Source organism: Macaca nemestrina, chromosome 8 (genome assembly GCF_043159975.1).
Source record: "Macaca nemestrina isolate mMacNem1 chromosome 8, mMacNem.hap1, whole genome shotgun sequence".
Lineage (NCBI taxonomy): Eukaryota > Metazoa > Chordata > Mammalia > Primates > Cercopithecidae > Macaca > Macaca nemestrina.
Window position 1 is genome coordinate 45365633 of NC_092132.1, and position 26036 is coordinate 45391668.

General features: G+C 36.4%; 1 protein-coding gene across 13 annotated transcripts in view; it reads left to right on the top strand.

Moving 5' to 3' along the window:
- LOC105476133 (regulator of G protein signaling 22) overlaps window positions 1–26036 on the top strand; it is a 177310-nt gene that overhangs the window by 31516 nt on the left and 119758 nt on the right. For 8 of the 13 annotated variants that reach the window (XR_011606381.1, XM_071067471.1, XM_071067479.1 and 5 more), the window contains 7 exons: window positions 2908–3129; window positions 6138–6239; window positions 10534–10619; window positions 11226–11394; window positions 15467–15596; window positions 17757–18387; window positions 19855–20016. Coding sequence is in view for 12 of the 13 variants with exons in the window: in XM_071067471.1 (XP_070923572.1) it covers window positions 2908–3129; window positions 6138–6239; window positions 10534–10619; window positions 11226–11394; window positions 15467–15596; window positions 17757–18387; window positions 19855–20016 (1502 nt within the window). In the remaining variant the exon portion in view is untranslated. The remainder of the gene's footprint in view (window positions 1–2907; window positions 3130–6137; window positions 6240–10533; window positions 10620–11225; window positions 11395–15466; window positions 15597–17756; window positions 18388–19854; window positions 20017–26036) is intronic. The other 5 variants (XM_071067477.1, XM_071067472.1, XM_071067478.1 and 2 more) reach the window with 3 other exon arrangements.

The window sequence follows — 26036 nt, forward strand, 5'->3', positions numbered from 1 at the left end:
GTAGCTCTGCGATAACAGCCAGTCTCCCCAGAGTGTGGTGATGGTTCTGCTTGTGGAATGTGAGCAGCCCACCGCACCAGCTCATGAGCTGGAAAGCAACCATTATATCCTCCAAACCGCTGCAGAACCTTTCTAAAACACAAATTAGAAGTAACTATGTTACTTTCCTACTTAGGATGTTCATATGTCTCCTTGTTTCCTAGAGGGTTAAGATAAAGCCCATACTTCTTGAAATGGCATGCAAAGCCTTTCGTGATGTGGTTATACTACGTTATCTACTTCAAGTCTTTCTTCTCTGTTCCTTAAACTATTCCAGCTACGGCTATTCTTGTTCTAATCCGGCTGCGTAGAGTTACCCACATACACCATGTTGCTTTATGCTTCTGTGCCTTTACTAGTAGAACCAGAGTAAATAAGAGTATAGGCTTTGGAATCAAAACGCTTTGTTTGAATCCAAGCTACCGTAACTTCATTGGATTATTACTTAGCAGAGTCCTTGGCGTAGAGAAGTGGTCAGTACACACTAGTTTTGTCATATGTGAATAAACTTTATATGTAATAAAGAAACTTTATGTGTATTAAAGAAGAGGAAATGTTTTGTCTTTGGGACCAGAGAGACTTGTTTCCATAACCCTGATCGTCTAGCACTTTATAGCTCTGAGTCCATGGACCATCACTTAGCCGTCCCTACCATCAGTTTTTTGTGAAGAGCTATGTCAGGAATGTGGAAGTATTTGAGAGAGTGCTTTTAAAGTGTCCATCATGACCTTTAACCTAAGGGAATTAATGCAGGAACAGAAAGCCAAATACCACATGTTCTCACTTATATGTGGGAGCTAAACATTGAGCATGCATGGACACAAAGAAGGAAGCAATAGACCTACTATTGTAGGGGCCTACTTGAGGATGGAGAATGGAAGAAGGGTGAAGATTGAAAAACTAGCTATTGAGTGTTATGCTGATTACCTGGGTGACAAAATTATCTGTACACCAAACCCCTGCAACATGCAATTTACCCATGTAACAAACCTGCATATGTACCCCTTAAACCTAAAATAAAAGTTGGAAAGAAAAAAAAATAAAGTGTCCATCACATGCCTAGCATCTGATAGACATTCAGTAAATAGTCCTTATCATCTTCATTATGTCTGCCAACTATACCTTAACTACTCACTACTACTAAGTAAGATTGATACTAGGGTCTTAGGGTATCAACAGTCCCTCCTAATTTTTTTACTTGAGCACTTTTTACTTTGTTAGTAGGAAATGTTTTATTTATCCATTGAACTAACTAATTAACATTCTTTGCTTTAGATTATCACAGCTTTGTGTTCCTCTGGCTATACCAGGTCAGAGGGTAGGAGGCAAAAAAAAAAAAAAAAAAAAAAAGGGAAACAATAGAAGTCAAGCTTGTTCTCTTGTTCCATGTATACTCAGAACTAGAAGAAATGTTTTCCAGATGGTCTTTCACTTTATACAGCTTAATTTCTCCTACCCACATTAATATTTGATGTCATTCTCTACCAAGTTTAATTAATTTCCTTTCTCCAACCAGATAAATCTGATCTGTGATATCAGCAGACTCTTTTTTCTCTTTAGTTTAGTGATAGCATAGTTTAGGGATACTATTTATGTCATTTAGGTAAATGGTGCCTGTTTGAGTCCCATGTTTGAAAGACAGATGCAGTGGGCAACTAATGAAATATATCTATTGAAGAGACTTTATATGTAATTTATGGCTAATTCTTACTCATTGAGCAATACTTATCATTTTGGGAGAAACTCTTAGTCCTAAGGCTTTTGAGACTGTGGACTGATATTCGTCTTGAACTGTATCATCCATGTACTTTAATTCCTCAGAAGGGGAGACAGTCAGACCTTAGAGATGTGATATTATCTGACATTAAAATTTAAATATATATATACACATGCTTCTAGTTCCAATTTTACTATGAAATTCTACCACTTATTAAATTATGACTATAGTATATCTAGCAATCCCATAGTAAAATTTGAATTAATGTTCTACTTAGAACACTTACTGATCCAAGGGGAAGAGTTTGATGTCTTCTACCACTCGCCTAAGCATGTATAAGTTAATCTACATGAATAGTCAGTTCACTGAAGGTACCCTAAAATAAACAAATATTCTGAAAAAGGGACCTGATTCAAGATTTGGAGGACAAATGGGAAAAGACATGGCCAATTCACCAATTACTTCTTACGGAAGTGGAGGCCTCAAAGATGTTCAGTGATTTACCTAGAGTCACAGAGCTACTTATTGGCAAACTGGCATTCAAACTCAGGATTCCTGACTATTGTATATCAACTGACTGGCTTTAAATAAAAGTTGGCAGCATTTAGAATTACCGATAAAAACCTCAGAAATGTTATTTTCTTCTCTCTTTTTTGTCACAGTGCGAAGGATGGTGTTGAAATAGTCTTAACTGAAGAGCATATTATACTTAAATTTGTCCTTTTGGACAAGGGAGATTGTTAGCCTTCATGGCTCCTAAGGATGAAAGACAGTGGGAGCATTATTTCTTCCTTTACTCATTCCTCCCTAGTGATCCACCCCCTTCTAAGAGAATAACATAGCTTTGTAAAGCCAGGTATATATTTCTGTCCAGTTTCAAATAATCACAGTGGTAAGATGTTCATACAAAGGGAATTTCTGCCATAGCATACCCTGACAGTTACTTGTGGCATAAGTACATTGGCAAGGAAGAGTTCAGTGGGTTCCCTGACCTCTACCCAAGGGATTTCCTAGGTCCTAAAAAGGAAGAGGGAATGATTAAAAACACAAAACTCTGAGGTATGCATGCATGTATGTAAACCACAAGTCTTCTTAGAGACTGAGTTTTCAGGTTTAAAAAATGTTTTAATTTCCACAAATTTATATTGCAGACCTTTTCGGAGGCAATTAGATTTAATGCAGATTATGGAGTCTTTGAAGTAGTTAATGATGCTCCACAACTTCTGGAAAAACAACTGAAAAAAATTCTACAAAACCAGCAACCTCGAAATCCCATTTTTGATGTTGTAAGGAAAGGAAAGAATGAGGTTAAACCTGTTCAAATGAATGCCTCCGATGAAAATGAGACCATTAATGTCAACTACAATATTATGGTAAGAAAGTATACTGTTTTATCTTGTTAGATGGATAAAGCATTTGGTGAAATCAACATGAGTTTCCTTAGGCTTCCCTTTTTGAAGTGTAGCTACATTTATTAACCTGTGTTGTACGTACACATAGTATTTGTTAAGCACTTTTCAAATCTAATGGCCAGTTTAGCAGTTTTGTTGATGCTCACTTATCAATTTGAGAAGATTCATGTAATTTACCTTGAATATTTGAATATTAGGTTAGTTTTGAGTCATATAAATATAAGTATCCTTTATAATTTTGATGCATGGTGGAAAATGTGGATATATAGGCAATGTATTTCATTTGGGTTTTGAACCAATCCTGTCAAGCAGTTGGGAATTGAGACTTCTGACCCTCAAGTTGTACTGTGTGGCTCTGACCTCCCTGGCCTGAAATTTCATTTTCAGCTTCTAGATTGTGTCTCCTTAGCATGAGGTCAGAAAACCTGCGTTCTAATATTGGCTCCTCTGCTTACTGACTCTGTGTACAAGTCACTTTGATGAGTCTGATTTTCATCATCTGTCAGATGAGGCCTTTACTACCTACTACTTAGGTTTCTTGCATGGATGAAATGAAAATAATAATGAATGTTTAACAATACTATTTCACAGTGATTCAAAATGTCTAGTATAACTAGGCTGAAGTATGTCTAACATTTAAGACATAGATTTACTCTAGCCTGAAAGTTCTTCAATTCTTCTGTTACTGAATTGAAATAATTTCTATCTTTAACTTTCATCAAAAGTTAGTTTAAAAATTTTTTACTAGGTGGGACAATATTTATTGTTTTATTCACTTCCTTCAGTGAATAGAAAATTTTAATTGTATGGAGGTCTTTATGACCTATTTATTTATTGTTAAAAGCTATTTAGGAGCTTCTTGAGTTATGTGCTTTGACACAAGTTTCTCGGAAAGATTTAGATGATCTTATTTGATATATTTGAAGGTAGACTGATTAATTAAGCATGTCTATTATAAAACTAGGGCAGCAATTTGGAAGTTTTTAAAAAGAGGCATGAGTAATGAAAACAGGCCAGCTGCAATGGCTCACACCTATAATCCCAGCACTTTGGGAAGCCAACGCAGGTGGATTGCCTGAGCTCAGCAGTTAGAGACCAGCCTGGGTAACATGGCGAAACCCTATCTCTACAAAAAATAAAAAATTAGCCAGGCATGGTGGCATGTACCTGTAGTCCCAGCTACCCGGGAGGCTGAGGTAGGAGGATCACCTAAGCCTGGGAGGTTAAGGCTGCAGTAAGCTGTGATCACACCACTGCATTCCAGTTTAGACAACCAAGTGAGACCCTGTCTCAAAAATATACTAAAAATAAATAAAAACAGTAGTGGAGATCGAAGGAATTAAAAAGTACTAAATGAAAAGCAGACAGAAAATGAGGAAAAAACAGACAGAGAATATAGACACATAAAGAATAAAACAACTAGGAAAATGGTAGTAGTGATTTTAAACAAACCACATCAATAATTAATATCACTTTAATCATATAATTAATGTATATGACTAATAATATAATTAATCATATTGAATTGTCATGATGTGTCATTCCTTTGATTCCAGAGCCTTGGGAGGCTGAGGCAGGAGGATCACTTGAGCCCAGGAGTTTGAGGCTGCAGTAAGCTATGATGGTGCCACTGCACTCCAGCCTGTGTGACAGAGTGAGGCCTCATCTCTAAAAATAATGATAATAATAATATACACCAATAATTACATGAAATTTAATGGCCTAAGCACCCCAAGTAAAAGCCAGAGTCAGGGATGATTTTTTAAAAATTGTGATTATTTGCTGTCTACAAGAAACTAACCTTAAAAATAACACATAAATAGTTTAGAAGTGAAAAGGATAGTAAAAGGTATACCATACAATTATGAATTAAAGGAAAGCTGGAGTGACTATATTGATATCTGGCAAAGCAGCCCTTAGAACAAGGAATCTTACCATGGATAAAGAGGAACATTACATAATGATAAAAGGGGGAGGGTCAATTCACCAAGAAAGCTTAACAACTCACAATATGTATGCACCTAACAACAGAGGTTCAGAATACATGATGCAAGAGCTGATAGAACTGAAAGGAGAAATAGATAAATTTATAGTTATAATTGGAGACTAAAGCACTGCTCTCAATAACTGATAGAAAAGATAGAAGATCAGTAAGGAAATGGAAGTTCTGAAAAACACTAACAACCAAGTAAATCTAATTGATCTTTACAGAGCACTTTGTCCCACAACAGTGGATGTTTATCCCACAACATTTTTTTCTCTAGTGCACTGGGAATATTTACCAAAATAGACCATATTTTGGGCCATAAAATAAATTTCAGCAAACTTAAAAGATTTGAAATCTTGCCAACTGTGTTCTCAGACCACTTCAGAATTAAACTATAAATGGGTAACAAAATTCTTAAATACTTAATTGCATAACATACTCCTAAATAATTCATAGGTCAAAGACTAAGTCCCAAGGGGAATTAAAAATTATGTTGAATTGAATAAAAACTAAAGCATAACATATCAAAATTTGTGGGATGCAACTAAATTAGTCTTTACAGGGAAATTTGTACCATTAAGTGCTTATAATAGAGAAGACTAAATAAATCTACGATCTACTTTTCACTATGAGAAACTAGAAAAATTAAGTTAAAATTAAACCAAAAGTAGAGAAATAAAGAACAGAATCAATGAAATTGAAAACAGAAAAACAAGAGAGAAAAATCAATGAAAATAAAGCCTTGTTTTTTGAAAAAATCAACAAAATTGGTAAACTTTTAGCCAGAATGCTGAAGCGAAAGAGAGAGAAGATATACATGCCCAATATCAGAAATGAAAGAGGGGATGGGATGTCATTACAAATTTTACAGACAGTTTAAAAAAAAAAGAGAATTTGCAAACAATTTTATGTCTATAAGCTCATGACATTTAAATGAAATAGGCTTTTTTTTTTTTTTTTTTTTTTTTTTTTTTTGAGACAGGGTCTCATTCTGATGCCCAGGCTAGAGTGCAGTGGGATGATCTCAGCTCACGGCAATCTCCACCTCCCAGGTTCAAGCGATTCTCCTGCCTCAGCCTTCCAGGTAGCTGGGATTATAGGCATATGCCACTATGTACAGATAATTTTTCTATTTTTAGTAGAGATGGGGTTTCACTATGTTGGCCAGGCTGCTCTCGAACTCCTGGCCTCAAGTGATCCACCTACCTTGGCCTCCCAAAGTGCTGGGATTACAGGCATGAACCACTGCATCCGGCCCACATATTTCTTAAAAGGCACAAATTATCAATGGTCACTGAAGGAGATATAGATAATCTGAGTAGTCCTACATCTATTACAGAAGTTGGATTCACAGTTTAAAGTCTTTCCACAAAGACAACTCCAGGCTCAGATGGCTTCACTGTTTAATTCTATCAAACACTTAGAAGTGAAGTAACCTTAAATTTATAAAAACTTATACAAAAAACAAAAGAAATCAATTTTTAATTCATTTTATGAGGTGGGCATTACACTGATGCCAAATCTAAATGAAGGAATTTGAAGGAAAAGAAAAACTTACAACTTAACATCACTCATGAACACAGACCACAAAAATCCTCAAAAATAAGCAAATTAAATCCAACAATGCAAAAAGATAATTCTATTTAAGAAGATAATACAGGTGTAAATCTTCATAACCTTGGATTATGCATTGGTTTTGTTAGATATGACACCAAATGCACAAGGAAAAAAAGATAAATCAAAACTTTCATGCTCTAAAGGACACTACCAAGAAAGTAAAAAGACAACCCACAGAATGAGAGCAAATATTTGCAAATCATATATTTTATAAAGATGTGTATCTAAACTATAAAAATAACTCTTAGAACTCAAAAATAAAAAGACAAATAACCCAATTTAAAAATGTGCAAAGGGTTTAGAATAGACATTTCTCCAAATAAGATAAACAATAAGCACATGAAAAGATTTTCAACATCATTAGTCATAAGGGAAATGGAATCAAAATCACAATGGGACACTACTTCGCACCCAACAGTATGGCTATGATTTTAAAAAAGGCAAATAATAACAAACGTTTGTGAGGATTTGAAGTGATTAGAACCTTCATACACTGCTGGTGCAATTGTAAGACGGTACAGCTACTTTGGAAAATATTAGGCAGTTCTTTAGAGCTTAGCCCAAGAGTTATCAAATTACCCAGAAATGCCACTTCTAGGTATATACTCGAGTATTGAATACATATGTTCACACAAAAACTTACATACAAATGTTCATAGCAGCATCATTCATAATAGCCAAAAAGTGGAAGCAACTCAAAAGTCCATTCTCATTGGTGAGAATTCCATTTTGGAAAACATTTTGGCACGTCTTTCCAAGTTAAACATATACCATACCACCTATAGTCCATTTGTGTTGCTATAAAGGAATACTCAAAATTGGGCAATTTATAAAGAAAGAGGTTTATTTGGCTCATGGTTCTGCAGACTGTATAAGAAGCATGGCACTAGCATCTGCTTCTGGTGAGGGCCTCAGGAAGCTCCCACTTATGGTGGAAGACAAAGAGGGACGAGGCATATCACATGGCAAGAGAGGTAGCAAGGGAGAGAGTGAGGAGGTATCAGGCTCTTTAAACAACCAGGTCTCATGTGAACTAACAAAGTGAGAACTCACTTATTACCATGGGGAGGACACCAAGACATTCATGAGGGATTCGCTCCCATGACCATGACATCTCTCCCATGAGGCCCTACCTCCAGCATTGGGGATCACATTCAGTACAAGATTTGGAGGAGGCAAATATCCATACCATATCACTGCCTATCTATCCTACCCCTGAGTATTACCCAAAAGAAATGAAAAGTTATACTCACACAAAAACCTGCATGTAAATGTCTACAGTTAGCTTTATTCATGATCACAAAAGCTGGAAGTTTTCCAGATTCCTTTAACTGGTGAATGGATAAAGACACTGTAGTATATACATACAGTGGAATATTACTTAGCACCAAAAGAGAATGATTTATACATGAAAGAACATAGATACATCTTAAATGCTTTATGCTGAATGAAAGATACTAGAATCAAAAGTACATACTCTATTGATTCTATTTATATGACATTCTGGAAAAGGCAAAACTGTGGAACAGATCAGTGGTTGTCAGAGCCTAGGGTTGGATGGAGTTGCTGACTACAAAGTGGCATTAGGAAATTTGGAGAGTGTTGGAACTTTTCTGTATCTTGATTGTAGTCCTGGTTACATGATTATATGCATTTGTCAAAACTTGCAGAACTGTATTAAAAAGGGTGGATTTCACTGTATGTAATTTATACCTCAATAAATCTAACCAATAAGATCTACTGATTGATAGCCATGCTTTATGTGTTTGCCTTGTACATCTAAATATAATTTTTTATTAATCCAATTCTGTAGGCACTTTAAACAGCTTGCGTATGGCTATTCGGAAATAGTTCTGTACTGATTTACCTAAAGTCATCTTCCCTTAACATTCTGGTCATCCCTTTCTGTTTCTTAACCAACTTACAGAAATTTCTTTTAAGGTTTAAATAATTTAACCTTAGATAGATTCTTTTTGTGTTTCTTATACGTATTTATTAAGTTATTTTATGGTTGATCAGGATTGTCTTGTATGTTTTTTGTCTTTATATTTAGTTACTTTTTAAAACCACGAAGAGTTTTGTTTTCAGCTTGGCTAAAGACTTTTCTTCAATTTTTTATTTTATTCTTTTTAAACTTTTTTATTCATTTTATTTTTAGGTCAAATAGGTACAAAAACACTCAAAAGAGGATGAATTATAGGTAAACTGTTTACTAGCTGAATATTCAGCAAATTGGTTTTGAATGAACTGACTACTTTGACAACCTTATAGAATTCTTTAAGGATTCATGTGGATCTTTATATGTAGTTTGGTATCTTTCTGTGATACATTGAATGTAGCGCTAATGGGAGTTCAGAAGTCCTGCATGGTTGTCAGTGTGTAGCCTATGCAGAGTCTTTCTAAGATCCAAATGTCCTTCAGATCTCACTGATAAGCAGTGAGACTGTCAACAAGGTGCTGCTGATTAGGTGCTGGCTATTTCCATGGTTTTCTTCTATTCTTTCATTATGCAGAAGATAGTGTTTGGTGAAGGCAAATGAATATGGTTTTTTTTTGCTGAATAGAAGAAAACTATTTGATGTTCCAATCCTGAATGCCTAAAGACTTCTGCACATATCAGCAATGATGAGCACACATCACCCTCATGAGCATCAGCACATTAGATGTCAGCAACACTACTGTATGGACATTCAATTTCCTCACTAGAGTTAGTAATGGTCTATGTGTTAACTCTTATGCAATATCACAGCAAAACTATCACCTTAGATTGTCCATGGAAGCCACATAAATGCAAACATATTTACCTCACTGAGATTGTTTTATTTATTAGTAACATATGTTTTGTGTCCAAGGTACTGATATTATTTAGAATTCTGGGAAAAGTGAATACAAGAAAAAGTAGAATCAACAGTAAGTATTTTAGGATGAACAACAGTAACTCTTCAGTAATTCAGTAATTCTGTATTGCTCTCATAACCTCAAGATAAAATCTGTACTCTTTAATGTTATTTAAAACGCTATTTGCAGTCATGACCCTGCCTACTTCTCCAACCTTTCTGTCTCCATCCCTTAAATCTCATCCTGTGACCTAATACCGCTACACTTGTGGTTTGTCTCCTCTTTTGCTTCCCTGCTCAACCTAGCTAGCCTTGCTTCGGGTCAAAGAGTGAAGTGCATGTTCTGTGGGAAATCTCTTCTGAGTTAAATGTCTCTGTGGGCTCCCACAGAAGCCTACACTGTGGCATTTGTAACACTCTACTATCATTATTAACTTTTTTATCTGTAAGAGAGTGCCTGGAGATGTTAAACAGTTAAAACATTTTTTTAAACTTGATGAACAAGGGGCCTGCAGTGACCTTGGTGGCCTTACCAAGTTTTCTTGGTGGTTCTTTTTCTGTTTGTGATTATTTTTAACCCATTTTATGACTGAAAATACTGAGATTCATTGGCTTTTTTTTCCCCCTCATTCTCCCTCCTTCAACAAGTTACTTTACTTCTCTGGATTCGATTTGTTAATCTGTAAAAATTGAGGCATTATATAGTTGATATAGAATTGTTAAGAGAATTAAAAACGTACCAGAGGCAAGAAGTGCCTCACATTTGTGGCTCAGGTTTATTGATCTCTCTAGTGGAAATAGAAGACCTACGGGTAGGGCTCCTGCTGACAGCTGGAGGTCATTATTGCTCTCATGATTAAGCGTTAATCATCCTAAAAGTGATTTTCTTTGACCTTCTTTTCCTTGCTCTTTTTCTTCTCGTAGTGTCTCAGTCGTGAAGAAGGTATTAAGTGGATCAAAAAAGAAAGACTTCCAGCATTTCTGGAAAGTGATTGCTACTTTGAATACAGGTATTATAGTCCCATCAATATATGTATTTTTAAATACATATACATTAGCCTCCCAATTAGCTAGCACTATAGCTGTGTGCCACCATGTGTGGCAAATCTTTTAAATTCTTTGTAGAGTCAGGGTCTTGCTGTATTGCCCAGGCTGGTCTCGAACTCCTGGCGTCGAGAGCCTCCTGCCCTGGCCTCCCAAAACCTGAGATTACAGGCGTGAACCTCTCCAACCAGTCATAATTTAAAAATTATCTATTGATGATAACGGTATTTAGGTGCAGGGTGTTTAACAATGAAAACTAGTGTGACATGAAAAACATAGAATGCTATAGTCCAGAACCAAGTTTTCCTTTATGTTCCCTGACTTTTAACATGTAAGAACCTAAAATTTGACCTCTGAACAACCATTTTTAAATAAAAATCAATTAAAATGAATACTTCTTAACTAATTAGTGGTTTTATGAATAAGCTATTAATTTTAACAGAGCCAAAGAAAATCATCATTAAGTGAGGAGAGGAGATTGGCTTGAATACATAAAATAAAATTTTAGGTTTTTCCCTGAATTCTGCTATATTTGAAACTTGTTTCAAATTTGTATGATTCCTAAAATGCAGGTTAGCCAAATTGGTCTCACAAGTAAGATGGAGCAAGTCCGGCATGAATTTCACAGTAGAATCAAATTTTTCTCCCTGGATCGTGAAAAAACCACCCAGTCTACCACCTCCTGCCACTGAAGAAGATAATCTTGTAATTATGAAAAAGTTCTATGTATCACTTGGTGAGGTAAAAGTATGAGTATTTTTTCATGACTTAGCGCTTCATTAAAACTTCTGATTTTATTTTTTATTTTATACATATATTTTTTTGAGACAGGATCTCACTCTGTCACCCAGGCTGGAGTGCAGTGGCATGATCACAGCTCACTGCAGCTTCCACCTCCCGGGCTCAGGTGATCCTCCCACCTCAGCCTCCTGAGTAGCTGGGACTACAGGCATGCACCACCACACCCGGCTAACTTTTTTTTTGCATTTTTTGTAGAGATGGGGTTTTACCATGTAGCTCAGGCTGGTCTTGAACTCTTGGACTTAAGGAATCCACTCACCTCTACCTCCCAAAGTGCTGGGATTACAGGCGTAAGCTACCACACCTGGCTGTAACTTCTTATTTTAAGGCATTTGTATTACCTGAACAGAAAAAATGATTTCAAATACATGTAAAGCAGATTTAGCAATAATTCTTATAGATTTATGCTAACTAATTTGCTCTGCTGTCTTTAATTTGAAATGTAGTTAGAAATATTATCCTCATGTGTCTAAAGAGACAAAGGCAAGGTTGAAGAACATGCAGTGTCACCTGGGAAGCAAGGGTAACGTGAATTGTATCCATGGTTTCATTGTTCATTCCAAAATTGCTATGATTTGGATTCTGTTACTTTTGTACAAAAAGATAAATTGAGTCTTTTCCTTCCTTTTCTCTAGGTTATTCCTTAGTAGTAAAATGTGTTACTGTAAGGTTGTTATCAAATAAATTTGTCATCCATGATTAGAGAAATGTGAGGGTATATGAGAGCATTTGAAGAGATTTAACCTAGAATCAAATATCCTTTTGGAGAGTCATAATGTAGTAAGAACTGTTGTTTGATCTTTGGCCTCTAATTATTAGATCTTGTATCTGGAACTATACTTCTAATACACAGTTCTATACAAAATTAGGAATGGCAAATATGTAGCCCTTGTGCTGCTACTCCCTATGACAGACTTTGTTAATCAATTGTGGAAATTTTTCTGCTGAGCTAGGATTTGGCTCCGGATTCTTTACAACACAGTATTCTGGGTAGGCACTTCCATTTTTTTTTTTTTTTTAAACCTTAAGGCTTACTTGCAAATAAGGCACTTTCAATTGATCAAAATTATCATACAGGAGGAAGCCTCTTTGCCTTCTGTGTTGGAATAGATAGGCTAAATTTACTTGAACTTTTTTTTTCTTGTGTATCTCCTATTAATTTTGTAGTTCAGCATTTCTATCAGCAGTATTTGTCAAAAACATTTACAGTTATGCCAGTTCCATTATTTCCACTGAATAATGCTTTGTGGTGTATTTAAGGCACATTTTTCTTCTCTCTTATACTGATTTTAAGTATTTTTTTCTTTCTTTCCTTTTTTTTTTTTTTTTTTTTTTTGAGACAGGGTCTCGCTTTATCACCCATGCTGGAGTGCAGTGGTACAGTCTCAGCTCACTGCAGCCTTGACTTCCCAAGGTTCAAGGGATCCTCCTCCCTCAGCACCCACAAGTAGCTGGGACTACAGGCATATGCCACCACGCCCTGCTAATTTTTGTGTATTTTTTGTAGAGACAGGGTTTTGCCATGTTGCCCAGGCTGGTCTTGAACTGCTAAGCTCCAGCAATTCATCCACCTCAGCCTACCAAAGAGTTGGTATTACAGGCGTGAGCCACTATGCCTGGCAATATTTTTTCCCTTAATTTATATACTATAGAAATGTTGGAAATGTCCTAAAAAATATGTACTCAAGGTCAATAAACATGTAAAGGGAAGAATCAATCTAGGGGAATAAGTTCTGATTTGCTATATGTGAATTTAATTAAATATAAGGGAGTTAAAATCCAAACTAGTTTACTTTTGGTATTTTCTGAGATGAAAAAACTCATTTGTATTCACTTGAGTAAACTTTAACACTATATATATATACACACAATTTTTTTTTTTTTTTTTGGAGACACGATCTCACTGTGTTGCCCAGGCTGGAGTGGAATGATGCAATCATGGCTCATTGCAGCTTCAATCTCCCTGGCTCAAGCAATTCTCCCACCTCAGCCTCCCAGCTGGGACCACGAGAGTGCATCACCATTCCTGGCTAATTTTTAAAAAATTATTTGTAGAGACAGGGTCTATGTTGCCCAGATTGGTCTTGAACTCCTGGATTCAAGCAGTCCTCCAACCTTAGCCTTCCAAAGTGCTAGGATTATAGGCATGAGCCACCACACAGCCACTTTAACTATGTATTACCATTTTTCAATAGCCTCTGAATTTTGCAGATTCAAAGTTCTTGGATGTTTACATTATTTATGTCATGACTATACATAGGGATTAATCTTCATGATAATTGGTAATATTTCTTTGAGCCTTAAGTTATACCATCTAAAAAACAATTGACCCATCTCTTAAAAGTATAGGCCGGGTGCAGTGGCTCACGCCTGTAATCCCAACACTTTGGGAGGCTGAGGTGGGCGGATCATGGGGTCAGGAGTTCCAGACCAGCCTGACCAACATGGTGAAACCTCGTCTCTACTAAAAATACAAAAATCAGCCAGGCATGGTGGTGGGTGCCTGTAATCACAGCTACTCGGGAGGCTGAGGCCGGAGAATTGCTTGAACTCGGGAGGCAGAGGTTGCAGTGAGCTAAGATTGCACCATTGAACTCCAGCCTGGGTGACAGAATGAGACTCTGTCTCCACTTCCCCCCCAAAAAAATATATAAAGTGGAATAATTATGTTAAAGATGTTGAAGTCTGACTGATGACTTCTTTCTCTCCTGTGTTCTACTCCCTCATTCTTTTTTTGCGGTTGAAATAGCAAGGACCTTGTATGTTGGTCTCTCTCAATTCCTTGAACGTTTCTTAATTACTTTGGCCTCCTGCTTAGGCTATTGCTTAGGATAAATAGTCACTCGATAATTATATGTTAGGTAAACATATAATTATATGTTAGATGAACATATAATTACTAATAAATAACTTGATTTTAAAGGAAAAGGGGAACAAAAGTGAGTTAGTCTTTGAAAGCTTTTATGCACCTGGGAAACCTCACCTATAAGAGGGATGGTGACTGCATAGCTGCCACCTCTCATTTCTCTGTCTTGCTTTGGTCTTCTTATGTGGCTTGACTTGCCATGTTAATTCTGCATAATAGATAGGGAGTAATTTTTCTTCCATTTGAGGTACCTATTCTCCAAGTGTTTCTTAGGCTAAGTGCTGACCAACCAGCTGATTCAGTTGGATAAATGAGAAATGAGAGGAATGTTGAACACTCCCTTCTCTGCTCTTGTTGAACAACTTGGATTCTCTAGTAAAAATAAAAGAAGACATTACAGAGAGAGGCAGGCAGAGGAATCTTTCCAAGAAGGCTCGGATAGGAGCTTCTTAGGGCTGGGGTTCTAGAAGCTAAGGATCAACTTCAGAATTGAATTGGCTAGTTCAGGGGTATACAAAGGAAAGGAAAAATGGAATGCTGCAGTTAGGGACAGATGGAGTTAGGAATCAGTGTGCAAAAAGCATTCAATCTAAGCAAAGTTGTGAAAACTGAGTCTAATGCAAAGGGGCAGCTGAGTTTGGAGAGGGTCCAGTGGCACTAAGAATAGTGTCTCTGTCATACTGGGGGAGCAGTTGTTAAAAATACTGAGCCAGGTGAGACAGAATAGGGTACCTGAAGTAATTGGGAAAGTTGTAAAGGGGAGCAGCTAGCAAAAGGATTGATGGGTCTGGTGACTGCCAAGTTGAAGTCAGATGGCATGAATTTGTAGTGAATCCAGGAAGTAGGGTTTCATGCCTTTGGTCAACAGTAGCCTGAGAGTGAGAGTGGAGAATTTATAAGTATTGGACACATATTTTCCTTTGGTTATCAAATACAAAAAAAAAAAAAAATCTGGATTGAAATTTCCTTCAGTTTCCTCTTAGCTAATGAATTTTTTGAGTATAATTTTATTTTCCTTCATGAGATAATTTTCACTTTACATATTGTACTGTGCAAGTTGAATATTATTATAATGATTTTTCCAGGTTTGTGATCAGAGCAATACTGCTAATCATATGTTAAACTAATATGCTCCCTTCTTCCTAGGCTTCCTATGCTCAAACAAAAGATTGGTTTGCATTAGCAAAACAAAGTCAGCAAACAGTATCAACCTTTTCATTACCCTGTTGTGTACCCTACAACAAACTTAAATCACCAGCTATTTCATCTGTTTCTGGTAAGCAGTAAAGGACAAGAATGACTTTAGAACTTCTCTTTAAGTTTTTGTTTGTTTGTTCTAATTTTACAGTACAGTAGTTAGTGGTTGGGGAGAAAAAATTATCCACATACCCTTTGCCTCACTGCACTTCCTATGTTTTTTGAGAGACAACTTTGTAGAGTGAAAAGGAGATGGGTTTAGAATGCAACTCTGATATTTATTCGCTGTGTGATGTTTGATGAGTTTTTCCACTTCTTGGAGCCTTGCCTTTTCTTGTCTGTAAGATTAGAATAATGATATATACTAAATGTATAGGAAATGCCTGGCCTGGTGCTTGGTACCTAATATGCAGTCAATTAATGTCATTATTTCTTATCATAGTTTACAAATTCTTGTTAAGTCTTTGCAATAAAGTGGGTACAACAATTTTCTCTTCCTAAAAATAAAATAGTTATTGATGGGAATTGAGTTTCCCTTCTGTTTTTAAGTTCAGATTATTTTTCACCTTAAAAAGTATATAAATTTCTACTTTGGGGAGCTTTGTGGCTATACTGACTTTTCATAAAAATAAAAGGAATCTTCCAGAAATGGGAGTTATTAACTGTGATATTGTTAGAGAAAAAAACTTAGGTGTGATGACTCAGGAGAAGAACTTAGGAATTCACTTACAGTTCCTAACTAATCTCTTTAAGAACTATACGCAGACTCTGGGGAAGTTAAATCTGGATTCCCTAGAATTGAACCTGAGTCTAGGTAAAGAAGAAAATAATCTCCCCAATTGAAAATAGTTGGATTCATAGGCTTCTTGTTGTTTTCCCAAAATATTGAAGTAGATAATTGGAGATAAAAATAGTATACAGGAAGAGAAGGATGGCAGGAGATGGTGAGCTGGAATGCCTGCTTCGCTCTCTGCAACATCCTCCCTTCAGTTCCATGGGATTGAGTGTACGTCCAGCATCCTCTCACAAAGTCTAATTTCTCAATATTGGGGAATTTATTAGCAACAAAAATTGTAATGAAATGTTTCCAGTTCATTGAGATTTGAACTGTGGTAATTGAGAAAATGGTCATTGAGAATGGGGCATGGATGACAACAGTTAGCTGATCTGTGGCAATTCAAGGGGTAGATTTACTATGTGAAGTAAAGCACTAACATCAGACATGTCACTGATTTTTGAAAGAGAAAATAGGAGCTGAATACTATATCTTTAGAAAAAGCATACAAATAATCCTTTTGTAAACCTTCATAAGTATCTCGTGCCATTTTGTAACTTTAATGATAAACTGTAAGTTTGATAGTAATTGAATCTTTTAATGAAATGGTGAATTTTAAAACTTGCTATTATTGTCTCCCGTTCTGGTCTGTTCGTATATGGTCTCAATCTATGGTAGTGAATTTTCTTTTATCATACAGCATGAAATATCAAAGCACATATAATCATTTAGTATACATATTCTAATTCCTTAATAGATTTGGTGCTTATGTATTGACATTTATATATCAGTCTGGAATATTACATTTTAAAAGTACATAATGTATTTTCAAGTATCTTCTGTGTGTTAGGGATGTCAGATATTTAGTCCATCTGCCACCATTCTTTTCTTCCAAATCCAGGGAAGACAAGGTTAATTCCCAGTGGCAGTTTTTTTTCTACTGGTTCCAAACGTAACCTCAGAATCCTTCCTTTTTTTCGTTTTTGTTTCTTTTCTGTTCTTTCTTTTTTTTTCTTTTTCTTTTTCTTTTTTTTTTTTTTTTTTTGAGACAGAGTCTTGCTCTGTCGCCCAGGCTGGAGTGCAGTGGTGTGCTCCCAGCTCACTGCAACCTCTATCTCCTGGGTTCAAGCGATTCTTGTGCCTCAGCCTCCTGAGTAGCTGGGATTACTACGCCACCATGCCTGGGTAATTTTTGTATTTTTAGTAGAGACGGGGTTTCACCATGTTGGCCAGGTTGGTCTGGAACTCCTTACCTCAAGTGATCCGCCCACCTCGGCCTCTCAAAGTGCTGGGATGACAGGCATGAGCCACCGTGACTGGCCCAGAATCCTTCTTAAGACACTGGTCCGTGCAGTCACTACCTATGATAAACCCATTTGACGTTCTGGCTCTATAGCATCTATTTAATAATAAGAAAGGTTTGTATTCATATCTAATCTAATAGCCTTTTATGACTTAATACAGAGAATTTTATCTTTGATGATGGAGTTCACCCTAGGACAAAAAAGGACCCATTTAAAACCACCAAATTGATTTCTGAATTTGAAGAAGAAGAAGGAGAAGAAGAAGAAGAGGTGTCTGTATCTCTACAAGACACTCCTTCTCAAGCTCTTCTGAGAGTATACCTTGAAAAGAAACAGGATGTTGGTGAAAGCCTGACAATGCATTTCTCAACATGTGAAGAATTTTTAAGCTCCTATGTATACTTTATTTTGAGAGGAGCAATTCAGCAAATTGTTGGAAAGCCAGTTGGAGAAACCCCAGACTATATAAACTTCAACAATATAACAAAAGTGTCATTTGATGATTGTTTTGAGTCTATTCGTGGCAAGAATTTTTTAAGTGAATTAGTTCAAACTACAAAGGAGAGGTCAGAAGAGATAGAACAAACAAGTTTAAGTTCAAAGAGTGAGAGCGCTGGACCAGAGAGCAGGGCCGACTGGTGTATTTCTCATAGGACTTATGACATTGGCAATAGAAAGGAGTTTGAAAGATTTAAGAAATTTATAAAAGGTACATTGGGAGAGAGATATTGGTGGCTATGGATGGATATTGAGAGGTTAAAAGTTCTTAAGGACCATGGAAGGCATCAAAGGTAATTCTATTTTTTTATTTTTCAATAGTTTTAAAAACAAATTATGAATATTAATTTGGGTTATTTAGCACAGGGAGAAAGCCCAAAGTAAATTTTTAAAAATGTAATTTTTTACTCTTGGAGGAATGAATGATAATAAAACTTATTTTATTATAATAGTAATATTGATCACACTAGTTTTCTGATTTCATAGTTTTCAGATACTAATGATAACAGTTATTTGGGTTTGCATAATGTTTCTGCCCATACATTCTAGAACTACTTTCAAATTAATTATTCTATTTTCATTTTTATAACATTAAAAGGATGTATAATTTTTATAGAATAAAATAATTTATCAGTTATATAACCACACTAGCATAAAATAGACACCTACTCTCCCTAGTAGCCTGCTTGGTTAACAAATTCCATAATCCTTGGTTGGATGCCAGGTAGCTGGGTATCTGGATGAGTCTCTCTGCTAGAGAACTTCTTGGAGGTCTGATGGGGCTCAGGTCTTTGTTTGGTCAGCTCTATATGTTTTAGATTACTGTAAGTTGAAGAAAAGAGAACCCTGTTTTAGGAAAGTCTTTAACTTGTCTTTAGTCTCCTGATCTGCTCTGAAGCAGACCAACTATAGTAGATTGCAATTTCCTTTAAGGTTTGACTGAGTATATACTAGTCACTGGGTTATTCCACTTATTTTAATGACATTCAGATCACAAAGCTCATTGTTGTATATAGCTATAAGAGCAGAGGTCACTAAATGGTTGATTATGAAGCATGACCTGATTGATCATTACCAGTTTTGAAGACATGTCAGGGTAGTTACATGCAAGTAGCCTACATAGGTTTTTCAGGATCAACACTGTAGTTCCCACTGTTGCTGTAACAAATCACCACAGACTTAGTGACTTAAAGCAACAGAGTTTTATTTATTCTCAGACAGTTCTGGAAGTCAGAAGGTTCTAGGGGTAAACAAATTCCTTATTTTTTCCATCTAATGAAGGCCTTGGTTCATGGACTTTTTCTCCATCTTCCAAGCTAGCAGCACAGCATCTTCTCTCTGACCTCTGCTCTATCCTCACATTTTTCTCTGTGGTGCTGACCTTCTTGTCTCTCTCTTAGAACGATCCTTGTGATTACAATGGGACCATCTAGATAATACAGGAGATCTCTTTAAAGTCTTTAACTTAAGCACATCTGCAGAGTTTCCTTTGACATGTAAGGTAACTTAGTCACAAGTTCTAGAGATTAGAACGTAGACATCTTTGCAAGGTCATTTATTCAGCTTGTCACAAATACCCTTCCCATTTCCGTAACTGTGAGAAGTATCTTTACCTCCACAAAAATTCTGGTACCTCTGACACTCAGTGTTGGTTTTGAGATAGTTCATTACTTGTCTGAAACATTTCAGAAGTGAAAACATTTTGGTAGTTGAATATTCTACCAGTGTGTGTGTATATGTGGAAATGTGTTTTCTTTCAGACATCTTGAGAAGATGAAAAAATGCTATCTAGTGAGCAATGGAGATTACTACCTTTCTGCAGAAATCTTATCAAAATTTAAACTGTTAGATGGATCACAGTGGAATGAAGAGCATTTAAGAAATATTCAGCCGGAAGTTTTAAAACCTTTACTTCTGTATTGGTAAGAAAACATGAATCAGTTACTTACTTTCACTTTTCTTAGGCCAGTGTCTTACGGATATATGACTTATGGAAACCTAAAATGACAAGACTATTATATCTTTGGCCTTCTTTAAGTTACTTGTCCTTTAGATAATTTGGATGTTTGGATGACTTTAAATCCATAATAAGGTGAAACAGTATTTAAGTTGCCTTTTAACTTCGGTGATCATATTCTTTTTTTTCCCAGCAGAATTTACATTTTATTTATTTATTTACTTTTAACTTCTATTTTAAGTACAGGGCTACATGTGCAGGTTTGTTACATAGGTAAACTTGTGTCATTAGGGGTTTGTTGTATGGATTATTTCATCACCCAGGTGTTAAGCCTTATATCCCTTAGTTATTTTTCTCGATCCTCTCCCTCCTTTCTATCCTCCACCCTCTGATAGGCCTCAGTGTGTGTTGTTCCCCTCTGTGTATCCATGTGTTCTCATCATTTAGTTCCTACTTATAAGTGGGGATGTGATGTATTTGGTTATCTGTTCCTGTGTTAGTTAGCTGAGGAGAATGGCCTCCAGTTTCATCCATATCCCTGCAAAGGACGTGAACTTGTTCTTTCTTATGGCTGCATAGTATTCCATGGTATATATGTACCACATTTTCTTTATCCGTCTATCACTGATGGGCATTTAGGATTCCATATCTTCGCTATTGTGAATAGTGCTGCAATGAACATACACGTGCATGTGTCTGTATAACAGCATGATTTATATTCCTTTGGGTATATACCAAGTAATGGGATTGCTGTATCAAATGGTATTTCTATTGTCAGGTCTTTGAGGAATTGCCACACTATCTTCCACAGTGGTTGAATTAATTTACACTCCCACCAACAGTGTATAAGCCTTCCTTTGTCTCCACAACCTCACCAGCCTCTGTTATTTTTTTTTTACTTTTTACTAATAGCCATTCTGACTGGCTTGAGATGGTATCTCAATGTGGTTTTGATTTGCATTTCTCTAATGACCAGTGGTGTTGAACTTCTTTTCATATGATTGTTGGCCACATGTATGACTTCTTTTGAAAGTGTTCATGTCCTTTACCTACTTTTTAATGTTTTTTTTTCTTGTGAATTTGTTTAAGTTCCTTATAAATGCTGGATATTAGATCTTCATTTGATGCATAGTTTGCAAAAATTTTCTCCCATTTCATAGGTTGTCTGTTCACTCTGTTGATAGTTTCCTTTGCTGTGCAGAAGCTCTTTAGTTTAGATAAATCCCATTTGTCAATTTTTGCTTTGGTTGCAATTGCTTTTGGCATCTTTGTCATGATATCTTTGCCTGTGCCTATTTCCTGAATGGTATTACCTTCGTTGTCTTCCATGGTTTTTATTGTTTTGAGTTTTACATTTAAGTCTTTAATCCATCTAGAGTTAATTTTTGTGTATGGCATAAGGAAGGGGTCCAGTTTCAGTCTTCTGCATGTGGCCAGCCAGTTATCCTAGCTCCATTTATTGAATAGGGAATTCTTTCCCCGTTGCTTGTTTTTTGTCAGATTTTTCAAAGATCAGATAGTTGTAGGTGTGTGGTCTTATTTCTGCATTCTCTATTGTTCCATTGGTCTATGTGTCTGTTATTGTACCAGTACCATGCTATTGTGATTACCATAGACCTGTAGTATAGTTTGAAGTTGGGTAGTGTGATGGCTCCAGCTTTGCTCTTTTTGCTTAGGATTGCCTTGGCTATTTAGGCTCTTTTTGGTTCCATATGAATTTTAAAGTAGTTTTGTCTAGTTCTGTGAAGAATCTCAATGGTAGTCTAATAAGAATAGCATTGAATCTATAAATTGCTTTGGGCAGTATAGCCATTTTAATTATATTGATTCTTCTTATTCATGAGTATGGAATGTTTTTCCATTTGTTTGTGTCACCTCTGATTTCTTTGAGTAATGTTTTGTAGTTCTCCTTGTAGAAAATTTTCACCTCCCTACTTAGTTATATTCCTAGGTATTCCTAGCTATATTGCTATATTCCCAGGTATGCTTTTTGTGGCTGTTGTGAATAGGGGTATGTTCCTGATTTGGCTGTCAGCTTGGAACACATTCTTCTACACTTGACATTTTTGTGATTGGTATTTCATAAAATTGGTGTGTGTGTGTGTGTGTGTGTGTATACATGTAGCTAGAGTTGCTATTATCATCTTAATAAGCTTTTTTTGAGTATTACTATAGGCTAAGTGCTATGCTAAGAATACAAGGGTGAAACATGATCAAATCCTTGTGGTCATAGTATGATGGGAAGAATATACATGTGATATTAGTATAACAAAAGAAAGTGTGATAAATGCACAGGATATAGAGGGGAGGTAATGTTTTACTTGGGAACTTGAGGGACTTGAAGCAAGGGAAATAGAATGGGCATAGTGGAAAAAAATATATACCATTTGAAGATCAATGAATTGTTCCATGTGACTGTAATCGATCTGATTGTGTCACTTATCTGCACTAGACTTTTTATTTTAAGATAACTGTAGACTTACAGTCAAAGAAGGCTGAGCATGATGGCTCGTGCCTGTAATCTCAGCACTTTGGGAGACTGAGGCAGGAGGATTGCTTAAGGCCAGGAATTTGAGACTAGCCTGGGCAACATAGTAAGACCCCACCTCTATTTTTATTAAAACCATTTTTTAAAATAAAGAAAAATAAAAAAGAAATAATACAAACAGATACTGTGTATCTTTCATATATTTTCCCCCAATGGTAACATCTTGCATAACTATAGTACAATATCACAATGAGGACATTGACTTTGATACAATTTCTTTGTTATTTTTCTCTCTGGAAGATCTGTCCAATGCCGAAAGTGGGGGGTTGAAGTCTCCAGCTATTACTGCATTGGAGCCTATCTCTCTTTCTCGTTCTAATAATATTTCCTTTTTATATCAGAGTGCTACAGTATTTGGTACATATATATTTAAAATTGTTATATCCTCTTACTGAATTGACCCCTTTATCATTATATAGTGATCTTCTTTGTCTCTTCTTATAATTTTTGTCTTGAAATCTGTTTTGTCTGATATAAATATAGCTACTCCTGCTTTTTTTGTTTGTTTGTTTCCATTGACATGGAACATGTTTTTCCATCCCTTTTTTAGTTTGTATGTGTCTTTGTAGGTGAAGTGTGTTTCTTGTAGGCACCATATCAGTGGGCCTCGTTTTTTCATCCATTCAGCCACTGTGTCTTTTGATTGGAGAGTTTAGCTCATTTACATCAATGTCATTATTGATAAGTAAGGACTTCTGCCATTTTGTTGTTTTCTGGTTGTTTTGTGGTGTTCTATTCTTTCTTTCCTTCCTTTCTGTCTCCCTTTAGTGAATGTGATTTTCTCTGTTGATATGATTTAGTTTCTTGCTTTTTATTTCTTGTGTATCCATTGTATGTTTTTTGGTTTGAGATTACCATGAGGCTGGCAAATACTATCTTATAACCCATTATTTTAACCTGATAAGAACTTAACATTGCATAAACATACAAGCAAAAAGAAAACTAATAAAAATTCTATGCTTTAACTTTGTCCCCCTACTTTTAAATGTTTTGTTGTTTCTGTTTATATCTTATTGTACTGTCTTGAAAAGTTGTTGTAGTTCTTAATTTTGATTGGTTCATTGTTTATTCTTTCTACTTAGGATAAAAGTAGTTTATACATCACTGTTACAGTGTTATAATATTCTGTGTTTTTCTGTTTATTTACTATTACCTGTGTGTTTTATACCTTCAGGTGATTACTTATTGCTCATTAACGTTCTTTTCTTTCTGATTGAAATGCTCTCTTTAGCATTTCTTGTAGGACAGGTCTTGTGTTGATGAAATTCCTCAGCTTTTGTTTGTCTGGGAAAGTCTTTATTTCTCCTTCATATTTGCAGGATATTTTTGTTGGATATACTATGCTAGGGTAAAAGGATTTTCCTTCAGCACTTTAAATATTAGGTTGGTGCAAATGCTATTGCGGTTTTTGCCGTTACTTTTAATATGTCATGCCACTCTCTCCTGACCTATAACGTTTCTGTTGAAAAGTCAGCTGCTGGATGTATTAGAACTCCATTGTATATTGTTTATTTTTCTTGCTGCTTTTGGGTTCCTTTCTTTATCTTTGACCTTTGGGAGTTTGAGTATTAAATGCTTTGAGGTAGTCATCTTTGGGTTAAATCTGCTTGGTGTTCTATAACCTTCTTATATTTGGATATTGATATCTTTCTCTAGATTTGAGAAGTTCTCTGTTATTATCCCTTTGAATAAACTTTCTACCCCTCTCTTTTCTACCTCCTCTTTAAGGCCAATAACTCTTAGATTTGCCCTTTTGAGACTGTTAAGGCATGCTTTATTGTTGCTTTTTTTTTTTGTCTCCTCTGACTATGTATTTTCAAATAACCTGTCTTCAAGCTCACTGATTATTTCTTCTTAATCAATTATACTGTTAAGACTCTGATGCATTATTCAGAATCCCAATTGCATTTTTCAGATCCAGAATTGCTGCTTGATTCTGTTTAACAATTTTAATCTCTTTGTTAAATTTATCTGATAGAATCTTGAATTTCTTCTCTGTGTTATCTTGAATTTCTTTGAATTTTCTTAACACAGCTATTTTGAATTCTCTGTCTGAAAGGTCACATATCTCTGTTTTTCCAGAATTGGTCCCTGTTGCCTTATTTCATTCATTTGGTGAGGTTGTTTTTTCCTGGATGATGTTGAGCTAGCAGATGTTCTTCAGTGTCTGGGCATTGAAGAGTTAGTCTATTCTCTTGTTACTAATAAAGACATGAGACTCAGTAATATGTAAAGGAAAGAGGTTTATTGGACTCACAGATCCACATGACTGGGGAGGCCTCACAATCATGGCGGAAGACAAAGGAAGAGCAAAGAGGTGTCTTACATGGCTGCAGGCAAGAGAGCTTGTGCAGGGGAACTCCTATTTATAAAAATCAGATATCATGAGACTTATTCACTACCACAAGACCAGCATGGGAAAGACCCACCCCCACGATTCCATTACCTCCCACTGGGTTCCTCCCATGACACATAGGAATTATTACAATTCAAGGTGAGATTTGGGTGGGGAAACAAAGCCAAATCATGTAATTCTGCCCCTGGCCCATCCCAAATCTAATGTTCCTTTCACATTTCAAAACACAATCATGCCTTCCTAACATTCCCCAAAGTCTTAACTCATTTTGGCATTAACTCAAAAGTCCACAGTCCAAAGTCTCATCTGCGATAAGGCAAGTCCTTTCTGCCTATGAGCCTGTAAAATCAAAAGCAAGTCAGTTACTTCCTAGATACAATGGGAGTACAGGATTGGTGTAAATACACCCATTCTAAATGGGAGAAATTGGCCAAAACGAAAGGGCTGCAGGCCCCATGCAAGTCCAAAATCCAGCAGGACAGCCAAATCTTAAAGCTCTGAGATGATCTTCTTTGATTCTATGTCTCATGTTCAGGTCATGCTGATGCAAGAGGTGGGTTCCCATGGTCTTGGGCAGCTCTGCCCCTGTGGCTTTGCAGTGTACAGCCTCCCTCCTGCTGCCTTCATGGTCTGGCATTGAGCATCTGCATCTTTTCCAGGCACACGGTGCAAGCTGCTGGTGGATCTACCATTCTGGGATCTGGAGGATGGTGGCCTTCTTCTCACAGCTCCACTAGGCAGTGCCCCAGTGGGAACTCTGTGTGAGGGATCCAACACCACATTTCCCTTCCACACTGCTCTAGCAGAGGTTCTCCATGAGGGCCCCGCCCCTACAGCAAAATTCTGTCTGGACATCCAGCCATTTCCATACATACTCTGAAATCTAGGCAGAGTTTCCCAAACCTCAATTCTTGACCTCTGGGCACCTGCAGGTTCAACACCATTTGGAAGCTGCCAAGGCTTCAGAGGGACTTGCACCCTCTGAAGCCATGGCCCAAGCTGTGCCTTGACCCCTTTTAGCCACGCTGGAGCAGCTGAAACACAGGGCATGAAGTCTCTAGGCTGCACATAGCAGGGGGCC